Source organism: Cyclopterus lumpus, chromosome 6 (genome assembly GCF_009769545.1).
Source record: "Cyclopterus lumpus isolate fCycLum1 chromosome 6, fCycLum1.pri, whole genome shotgun sequence".
Classification (NCBI taxonomy): domain Eukaryota; kingdom Metazoa; phylum Chordata; class Actinopteri; order Perciformes; family Cyclopteridae; genus Cyclopterus; species Cyclopterus lumpus.
Genome location: NC_046971.1, coordinates 10456063 through 10466673, shown reverse-complemented (window position 1 = coordinate 10466673; position 10611 = coordinate 10456063). Strand labels below are relative to the sequence as shown.

General features: G+C 40.9%; 3 protein-coding genes across 3 annotated transcripts; 1 reads left to right on the top strand and 2 right to left on the bottom strand.

Annotated features, from left to right (window-relative positions):
• The first annotated feature begins 57 nt into the window (after positions 1 to 57).
• chid1 (chitinase domain containing 1) lies at positions 58 to 4260 on the top strand. Its single transcript, XM_034535810.1, has 12 exons — positions 58 to 440; positions 649 to 792; positions 1505 to 1637; positions 1722 to 1766; positions 1871 to 1977; positions 2054 to 2115; positions 2237 to 2326; positions 2427 to 2528; positions 2665 to 2814; positions 3104 to 3184; positions 3273 to 3315; positions 3414 to 4260. The coding sequence occupies exons 1-12, from the start codon at positions 333 to 335 to the stop codon at positions 3510 to 3512; spliced, it is 1164 nt and encodes a 387-aa protein (XP_034391701.1). The 5' UTR covers positions 58 to 332; the 3' UTR covers positions 3513 to 4260.
• gatd1 (glutamine amidotransferase like class 1 domain containing 1) lies at positions 3786 to 5841 on the bottom strand. The gene is made up of 7 exons (XM_034535811.1): positions 5681 to 5841; positions 5342 to 5418; positions 5042 to 5147; positions 4845 to 4952; positions 4670 to 4761; positions 4485 to 4578; positions 3786 to 4396 (listed from the first exon to the last, which is right to left on the bottom strand). The coding sequence occupies exons 1-7, from the start codon at positions 5727 to 5729 to the stop codon at positions 4281 to 4283; spliced, it is 642 nt and encodes a 213-aa protein (XP_034391702.1). The 5' UTR covers positions 5730 to 5841; the 3' UTR covers positions 3786 to 4280.
• A 174-nt stretch (positions 5842 to 6015) lies between these two features.
• On the bottom strand, positions 6016 to 10404 carry cd151 (CD151 molecule). The gene is made up of 8 exons (XM_034535370.1): positions 10297 to 10404; positions 9390 to 9474; positions 8716 to 8907; positions 7971 to 8045; positions 7061 to 7165; positions 6675 to 6830; positions 6506 to 6592; positions 6016 to 6363 (listed from the first exon to the last, which is right to left on the bottom strand). Exons 2-8 carry the CDS (start codon positions 9471 to 9473, stop codon positions 6304 to 6306), a joined length of 759 nt encoding a protein of 252 aa, XP_034391261.1. The 5' UTR covers position 9474; positions 10297 to 10404; the 3' UTR covers positions 6016 to 6303.
• Positions 10405 to 10611: the final 207 nt, after the last annotated feature.

The following is a 10611-nucleotide window of genomic DNA, read 5'->3' as shown; positions in this document are numbered from 1 at the left end:
TGACGTCTCGTCACTCACGCGCGCACGTTTTATTTTGAAAAACACACAACGCGGAAGTTCGTTGACGCTCCGAAAAAAGAAAAAAGAAACACGTTGAGCTAAGTTGTCACTCAAACTGGCACAAGCCCGCCCGGCCGTCAGAACCACGTCGTTCACAATACATGTTGTGTTTCTGGCTCGTTGTGCTGTGTGACTGCAACGCGAAGCAGGACATGCTGGTTTTTAATCGACCACATCTCTGTCAGGAAGGAAGCGCGTGCACTACAAAATCCGCCGACTTTTAGCTAACCCGTTCTTATATTTAACTGTTCACTACGTTTTTTTTTTTGGAAATGAGAAAGACACTATCCCTGCTGCTGCACGCCATCTCATGCTGCTTGTTGGTCAGTGCCACTCTCTCAAAAACTGATGTAAAGAAGTCGCACAAAGCTGAGGCTGAGGTGAGTCTAAGACTAATGTATATGTTCTAACTTCCGGTCAGTACCATAGAATGGGTGTGAGCAGTTTCATGCTGTCACTTCACGGCACACAAGTCCTCCTCTGTCGGCCTGGCATGCTGCTGGACTGGCATCGTGTCCTCATGTCCAGTCCTAATTATGTCCCATCTGTCACTGAAATGTGCTGTTTTCATTTGCTCTCACTGTTTAGGCATCTCCAGCTGAGTTGTCTGTGCTGGAGAGAGGCCTTGTTGTGTCGGACCCGCCATGGAAAGACATAGTGAAGGAGGAAAAGAGACACTGGGCTCAGATCAAGAAAATCTTTCAAGGACCGGTGCTTGGATATGTCACGCCAGTAAGTCACCGACCTGTTTACTTTCTTCATTGTTGCTGCTCAGTGTTTGACGACACAGCATTAAAGGATAGAGACTATTTGAAGTCTGTCTAATTGCAACACTCGCATGCCCATATGTGCATCGGAAGTGTTCATCCCTGTGGTTTTCTTCCTCGCCAAACTGGCTTGACAGTGAAGGCCTGTGCACACCTTCAATTTCTTGGAGACACAGTAAAAAAGACTAACTTTGGTCGACCCAAAACCATTGGTTGACTAATGGATTCACAGAGAATTAATTAGTAACTGCCATGATAATGAATTCATCATTTAACTCCTTTTTCAAGCACAAATGCAAAATATTTTCTGATGCCAGGTTCTCTACAATAAAGATGTACTGCTTTCATATGTCTTATATGATGGCCAATTTAGTGTCTGAGTATTTTGATGGTCTTTTATTTTCTTCTTCTATATTTTCCGAGGTGATGAAACTGAACAATGAAAATGATTTCCACTTCTGGCCCTTTAACTTTAGAAGTAAACCTTATGTATGAGGACGTTAAAAGAGGAATGATTGCAGTGACCGATAACTCTTTTATCATGCATGTAGACATATAGGTGTTGAATTAAGACAGTCTTGAATCTTCCTTTTTAATGGGAACCCATCGTTTGTGTACAGTATGTTATTTTGACTAAATATCTCTAAATTGCATGTCTTATTTCTCTCATCCTCCAGTGGAATTCCCACGGTTATGATGTTGCCAAAATTTTTGGTGCTAAACTAACTTCGGTGTGCCCAGTTTGGCTTCAGCTGCACCGGCGGGGAGCAGAAACCTTCGAAGTTACAGGACTCCACGATCATGACCCAGGTAAAGGATCCACGTCACCGACAGTCAAATGGAAGCTGTTTTTTAGTGAATAATGTACATAAAGGAGTCTTTTTGTCTCCTCAGGCTGGGTCAAAGCCGTACGCAAGTCAAATAAAAAAGTCCGGATGGGTGAGTAGACCACAACTCAGATCTGTTAATGTGTGCAAGCGCTTTCAGATGAGACTCTATTGTTTGGTTCTTTGTTTGAGATGCTTCACTTTCTTCACTCTCAGTGCCTCGGCTGTTATTTGACGGCTGGTCTTACCAGGACTACATGTATGTGCTGGGGAGTGAAGATGAAATTGAGGAGCTGGGAAGTGAGCTGGTGGATGTTGCAAAGGTAAGTAGGTGTTGTGTTTAGCTCCCATGCAACAGTGTGTGTCCTGCATCCGTCTAATGAAGCTGTGGCCTTGCAGAATGAAGGTTTCGATGGTTTCACGTTGGAGTTGTGGAGCCAGCTCGGAGGTAACAAAAGGAAGTAAGTTCTTCTGTTGACACTGACATCTGTATCTGACCATCATATATACTGTATATATTTTTTCGTCTGAGGTGATGACGGAAATACAAATAATCAAATGTGTAACATCTTCTCTGTGCAGGGAGCTGGTCCATTTGGTGAAACACATATGTGAAACTTTGAAGGCAAAAAGATTAGACTGTATTCTTGTCATCCCACCTGCTGTGACAAGGTGAAATAAATTGGTTTTCTTTCAGCACCTATAAAATGTAAAAGTACACTTAAATTGGTGCTGACTTTCCTTCGTTCTTTTCCTTTTCCACCACTATCAGTGACGGCCAGCCGGGTATGTTTGGCAGGGAGGAGTTTGAGGAGTTGGCCCCGGCGGTGGACGGATTCAGCCTCATGACGTACGACTACTCCAGTGGTGCCAGGTGAGTCACAGACAAGTGATGGCCATAGATGCATTGTGGCAGCAATGGGAATGTTTCAGGGAAGTGACATGAGTAGAGTAACAGACGGCTACAAGAAGATGCACAGCATTAATGCTTCTTTAATGTTCTTTAATAGACCGGGCCCGAGCTCCCCCCTCCCCTGGGTGAGGGACTGTGTTCTCCAACTTGCTCCCAACACTCAGTGGAGGCAAAAGATCCTGCTTGGACTCAATTTGTATGGCCTGGATTTTGCAAGCCAGGAAACAGAGCCAACCCTCGGAGGAAGGTAAGACTTCTGTGACTACTGCTGTAAAACCTTATTTACATTTTTATGTTTCAATCTGATTTAGCATTGTCGGCATCCCAATGGATGCTTTAAAAAAAAAAAAAAAATTCTAAATAGATCGGAGAGATATTTTATGAACTGAACTGATCGGTGTTCCCAAGTACATGACATCACTTATTTCCAACTAAGCAGCAACAAAAACATAATTTCAATTATTTCACATGAAATTGGCATGAACAAATGACAGATCCCTGAACGTGGTCTTAAGTTTGTCTCTGATTTCCTGCAGGTACATCGAGATTTTGCGAGAACACAGGCCCAAACTTCTCTGGGACGAATATTCTGCAGAGCATTATTTCAGCTACAAGAGGTACTGATTTAATTAGTCAAAAAATCATGGCTTGAGTTTTAGACCTTCCCACAGCATCTTTTAACAATATTTGTGACATTAATTTCAGGAATAACGCAGTTAAGCATGTGGTGTACTATCCATCATTGAAGGTAAGCCTTATGCACATTTTAAGATCATTAAAGAAGTGTTTTCCTTATGTTTACTGCGACATGGGAGATTAAACATTTTTTTATTTACTTTTTTACAGTCACTCTACCTGAGGATCTCTTTAGCTACTGAACTTGGAACAGGGATTTCCTTATGGGAATTAGGACAAGGGCTGGACTATTTCTATGATCTCCTATGAGAGTTGGACTTGATAGAGAAGACTGTAGACTTTGGACCAGCAGCACATGGATTTTTCTTTTTTTTTTCTTTGAAGACTGAGCACCAAACATTCATGAGCTATATACACAGCTACAATTCTTCTGTTTTACAAGTTAGGGTAACATGAACTCTGAAACGAGCCGTTGACAGGATTTAGTTAATACTCAACTTGTTTGAGGGTCATGAAAGTGTTGAGAAATCTCCTCTACATCGGTATTTGTTGACTCAAACAATACTCGCAGCAGACACAAGGTACTTCAGTATGTTTTATTCCTCATCATTGTGGAAAACAATTCAACTTGTCCAGTTTAGTCAAAGTGCAGTGACTCGTCTCCCTTCAACAACAGAGGGTGCATGATAATCAATTTCTATAATGTTAAAATGAAAGGTTATATTCTGCTCTTGTCCACCAACCAGACATCAGCAGCCTCTACAGTCCAAATTCAGAAATCTGTTTTGTGCTCCATTGCCCACAAACATTTCTTCTCTTGGGTGCATGTGAATCCTTCTCTGACTTTGAACATCCTCAAAACTGCATCTGCGTTTTCTCTCTTGTATTTTTCGAATCATGACATTTGATTGTGTTTATAATAACAGCATTGAGAAGTTGTATTTACAGTGTTGCCAAACATCGGTTCTGACCCAGCATCTTCCAATATTTGTCCGAGATGAATGTTTGTTTGATTACATGAATATAAATGTGGAACAACTAAGCAGTTGAATTTGAATGCTCCTGATGTTTCTGTTCTTATTTTGCACTGGAGAGCAGGATTAGATTATGTACAGCAAGTGAGGTGGACTGCATATTCTGGCCTGTTATTAGGTGTCTGTCTATTACGACATGCACAGCATCTTCTTGACTTGCTGAAAAACAAAGACATACACATGAAGATTTCTTTTAAACGCTACATAAGTATTTACCAAATTGTCAGTGCTCTGCAGGTCAGCTTACCCGTGTATGATCCACCACTGTCTTTCACAAAGTCTTCCACGACCAAGGGCAGGTTGGCAAAGTCAGGCCTCCGCACCAGTTCAAACACTGACGGCTTTCAGCAGAAACAGTTACTGTTATTACAGACATTACCACATGAAGATATTTGTGTATATTGCCTTCATATTTACTCGAGGAAGACTAACCCCTGTTAAGCTGTAGCCATTGAAGATCCACCGCTGTCCCTCAGTGGCACAGCACAGCGCCGACACTCCTTGTCCCACTGCACAAACAGGCTCTGCATACAGAGATGCAAACGCATCACACATGGATTGCACACCGACCGCTTTAAAATACATTTTTAAAAAGCCTCACACTCACTTTGATGAGAGATGAAGTGTGTGAGGATGCGGTGCAGTGAGCCGCTGTGTGCCAGGTCATTCGGTGCTCCGGGACAGTCCGGGATGAGCAGCACTTGGTATCGAGCACCTGAAGAGGGTCATCGTGACACAACTGAGCAGAGTCCAACCAACGGCACACATTAAAAACCAAAATGACCATGAAATAAATATCCTCACCGTCTATAGATTCAAGTTTGGCAGGTGTTGCGTAGGGTTTCAGGTTGAAGTCCTGCACCCATCGAGCGGTGCTTTCATCGACTCCAACAAAGTCTATTGGCTTCCCCTGCAATTAAAAGAAACCCTCGATGAGGCCAAGCTCCTCCCTCTGTCAGTGCGGACGTTTCATAATGATGCCGACGCCACGCTCAGGTTAGAGGCGCATCTAAATGTTGGTTGAAGTGAAGGATGCAGCTTTTTGATTAGCACTGTAGAACAATACTTTAGTTGGGGTTTTTTTCCAGGTAGGAATGGCCTTACCCCAGGCGTGGCTGTCTGAAGATTAAACACGGAGGCACAAAGGCTGAAGGACTGATGGAAAGACGCCGCTGACACACCTGGAGAAACGAAACGCACCTGATTAAACACGAGCTCGTCTGTGCAGCAGAAACACGTCGCTTGGTTGTGACGCTAAGCTAGCTAGCAAGGGAGTTGACCAGAGCTAACAAGTTCATTAAAAACAACAACTAACGGTGGCTGAGCTCTAATTCACACAGAACTGTCTCGGTGAACTCAGCACTGCACTTTATCACATGAATTAACGTCACGGTATCACCAGTATTTGACTATAACGTCACTCGCACGCGCTCATGGACCCACCTTGAGGAGACGCACTCGCCACAATCAAACACGTGGGTTTAGCAGACATTTCATTTATCTTCGTGTTCCCTCAACAATAAATATGTTTAGCTGGTTTGACACGAATAAGTAATCATTCAGGGGAAATCCGCGAGGAGGAAGTAATGTCAGCTGACAACAACATCCGCTGAAGGATTTCAGAATAAAGGTAAATAAGCATTTTTATTTTCATTTCAGCAAACAAAATATATATTTTTTAATACTCATTATTTAGTTACAATTTTGGTTAACACTGTGATGCATAAAAAAGATAAACATATTGCAAATCTAGCCACAGCATTTTCATATTTCTCTGCTCTGTAAAATGTGTTTTTAGTTCATCCAAGTTCATCCAAACGTCATACTATTAATATAAAAAGGGACGATATTTAAAGCATACAATGCTATTTTGCAAAAAGAGAACATTGCTGTTCATCAGCATTACAGCATCTCATCTGTGTGTATTTTTTAAATCATGTCATAATTTGAGTTAACAGCTTCACAGCATCCAGAACTGTATAAATAACTTGGCTATTAAAATACCTATAACATATTTTACAATTCATGATGTGACACATTTTGCAATATTAAAACAAAGTCAAAAATCAGTATGGATCATCTTTCAAATTTTGATAAAGGCAGCAAGTAAACATCATCCCCACAAGCTGCAATAAAAAAGACACAAGGGACTTGTTAGTTCCACACTGCACATATAAACAACCATTGATCACAGTTCAGTTGCTGGTATTTTCCACAACATTAAAAGAGATGTTGATGTCAACTTGTACTCAGTGGTTAGTGCTTTACCTGTAGAAATGCAATCCCGATTCCCACTGCACCGATAATATACAACTGACTCAGGATGAACTCCTCTAACTTCATAATGCAGCCTCCCTGGAAGTACGAGAGAGGAAATAAATTAAGATACTGTTAATATTTAACAACTATTCACAGCCAAACGGACATGTCTCACTACCTCCACCTTGTAGATGTTGGAGGGATGGTCCCTGCGTCCACAGAGGTTACTGGGACTTTTACAGCAGCTATCAGGAACAAGCCGCTTGTTCTCTGCTGACTGGATCCACACACAGTCTCCCCAGTCTGAGGAGTTATGACTGCCGCAACACTTAAACTGAGAGGGAGACGATGCAGAGAGAAACAAGACAAACAATGTATGAGGGAAATTGTGCTTAACACTGAATTGTATTCACATGGAGGCTAAATGAGCCACACTGTCATTCCAAATGTAACATTATCTGATCAGACTGACACCTGACACTGAAGTAATTAGTGTAGTGTTTCTTCTCATCAGTCTGGCAGTTAACTCGGCTGTGATTTAAACATTTAGTATCACTTCCAGACCTCCTGCTGAAGTTTATCCACAGCCTGTGTGATGCTCTCCTCCCCCGGCTGCTGGTATTTCTGCTGCATTGTCACCTTCAGATTCTGTCTCATCTCCTCGTCAAGCTGTGAGACAGAAAGCTGCACTTAAGTGGTACTCAGGAGAACATCTGTTATCTGTTAATCTCCTCTCATCAATAAAAATAGCAATATTTTGTGTATTATATATATATATATATATATATATATATATATATATATATATATATATATATATATATAATTACATAGCTCCTCTGACTCCACTCCCTGCTCTACATGAGCATTCTTCACATTAATTTACAAATAAAGATAGTGTTGTTGCTTGACTGACAATGTGTAAACAAGCCATTTATATCAACCTGTTAGAGAGACAGTTTGATATTAAATGGAAACAGGTGGCAGGAGATTACCTGATAGCAGAAAGGGAAACACTGGAGCAAGAAAAGGGAGGAAGAAAGAGAGGTGTGAGAAAGATAGAAAACAGGACAAATGAAGAACATGCACAGAAAAGCATGCAGATAAGATTTCACAACATAAAATGCAACAGCTGAGCCATTTCGTGGGTGGTAAAAAAAAAAAAGAAGAAAAAAAAGTAAATAGAAATGATGGACAACAAGGAATGGTGTTTGAAATCACATTACGGGATTGTGGAATGAACAAAAATACACATTAAGTATATATAGAGACAAAAAAGGAGTGTCAGATTTGTAGTTGCTGCAGTGAAATTGAAAATAAATGGTGACTAGAATAGAAAACATACAATCAGCGTACAATCACATGGCGTATCAGAATTTACAAGGACATATTTCTATTTATATGAATAATATCTGTCACTCTCTTTTCAGCAAATATTTACAGCAAGAAACAAACAGAGGGTTAACCACTTCACCTCTTGGTAGGTAATGTAAGCCAGCACACCAGCAATGATTTCCAGCAGGAAGATACCGAGCAACAAGACCAAATACTGTCGAGGAGGGACATGAAATAAAAAAGAACACAACTGTGAATAAACTGAGGGAGAAAAATATGGATATTAAATATGGACATGAACAAGGCATGTTTCAAATATCTTTTCAGTATAATTCTTAGCTAAAATATGAAATTATTTCACATACAACATCATTATTGATCATCACTGTGCATGAGGTTAAATGATTAAACTCATTACAAAGGTTAAGTTGAAAATGAACATAATGTCACAGAGCTTGTGCAGTTTTACTTCTGCATTATATCCTCTCACTTGCGTCCGTCTCTCACACACACTCTTCAGTCCAAGCAGCCGCTTCTGATGCCCTTCATTCCTTGAGCATGAGCTGCACTCTAAATCTAAACTCTTAAAGACACACTCTGCATGGCTTTGTCTGTTATATTTGACAGTCATGCCTGTCTGACATAATGAGCTGCACTGAATGCAGGCGGACGTGACAGAAGGTCACTCAGGATTAACTTTCCAAACACGTCGACTCAGACCGGGTTGTGTGTGTGTGTGTGTGTGTGTGTGTGTATAAACAGGAACTCAAAAGTGCCTTTACTTGGTTTTTAAATCCACATAATTCAATGGGATTCATGCTTCAGTGGAGTGAAATAAACATTCCTCTGTCACAGGGCAGTGCTTTGTGTCTGATCCATCCTACCACGATCAAAAGACTCTTCATCTCCTTCAGAGTGGCACAGCATCCGATGATCCCCGTCACTATCACAATGACCCCGGCAGCGATCAGGATATAAGCCGAGACTGAGTAGAAGCTGGAGCTCAATAAACTGATGTATTCGCTCTTTTCCACCAAAGTCCAGACGCCGACTGCCAGCACAGCCCCTCCTGCCAGCTGAAAGAACCACCGTCATCAGCTTCACTCTTGATATGCTCATATGCTCATATCAAGAATGCACCACATTATGTTTTGCAGGCTATTAAAATATGCCAGCAAACAAGACAACGTCTTTCTCTTTCTCCGTTAGCCTCAAGAGATGTTCATGCATCTTAGTGCATACTTGGTTATACAAGATGGTTATACAATAAACGTTATATGTAGATATATCGTAGGATTGTCTCTTTCTTGTAACTCTTTGTCCATTGGAGTCACTAAATGATACTGTAAATGTAGTCTAACCATGAGAAACAATAGAGCTGTGAAGTGATTCCCTGTTGTAAATATCTGGCATCTGAAGCAAACAATACATTTAACATGTATATAAAAGTTAAATATTACTACTACTGTTAGTACTGTACTTATCACAATTGTCAGTAGAACAGAGAGACTGTGGTCTCAATTATAGATACAATCTTCACACTTCCTTATTAACTTACCCAAAAAAGAATATTAAAGAGAAAAAGTAGATATTTCAGACAAATTGTCCCACAGCTGAGTGGTTTTCCCCGCTGAGCTTCCATTCTGAAATAGAAACATGTATACGTCGGTAAACCGCAGGTTTGTGTCCACTCAGGGAGAGTTTTACCAAATGAAATACTTTCTGGAGAAGATTCAACAGCCCAGCAGCATCCTCACCTCGAGAATGAATACAAGATGCTCAGAGAGCAGGTCATACTATAGTGAAGATTATGATCCTACAATTTATCATCTTTATTCTCTCATGATTAGCAATTTCCTATTTCAGTCTATTTTAGCTCCACATTTGGGGTGGAAAGGTGATTTACTGGGTGGAGTACAAACCCACACTGGGCATACTTTTATCACATAACAGCAATGGAAAGAGCTCAAAGATTAAATCAAATGTGTTTTGGGGAAAACATACAAGCGTCATCCAGCAGTCAGATATATATATGCCCCCAATCCAAGTAACTTAACCTGATCTTTTTACATGCAAGTGATATACTGTCCACTATTAACTCTCGATGTTATGAATTCAGTCTGTTTTTATCCTGGCCTGAACTGAACTTTCCTCTGCTTCTATTTTAAGAAAGTTTGTGATTGAGCATCATGACAGATGTTGAGTTTAGGCATCAGTGAACACCATTTTAGGCATAAAAACAAATCCAAGAAACAGTTGAGCGACGATAACTATAAAACATTAAGGAATCTTAACACATGAGAAATGCTTCTTTTTTTTTCAAGCTGTGAGACACAATACTCCATGTGTAAATGTGATTGTCCAGCAGCAAAACAACATCTCCTAATGGCCATCAGAGTTATTTTTAACGCATTGTGTCATGGAAAAACTGCTCTCCCTTTCCGCTGAGACTGAAATACTCCTACCTGATTTTAGATGGTGGGCCTCAAAGGATGTAGATTATCGGGGTAATGTCTTCCCAGATCCCACCAACCCCGGTGTCAGTGTGCTGCTGTCTTTGAAGGTTAACTGCAACGGCACTGGTTCTCAGTTGACACTCAGACCAGCGCCTCCTACTCAAAGCGTCTGTACTCTTTTGGCTCGACCGCCAGCTCACCCTCTACATGCTACATGGGGGACATGGCTGCCCCCAGCTGGTTTCTCATGCATATGAGCGCCAACACAATTGTGCAGCTTGTAAAGATGGTGTTCAAAGAATAACACAAAAAAAGGACTAAGAC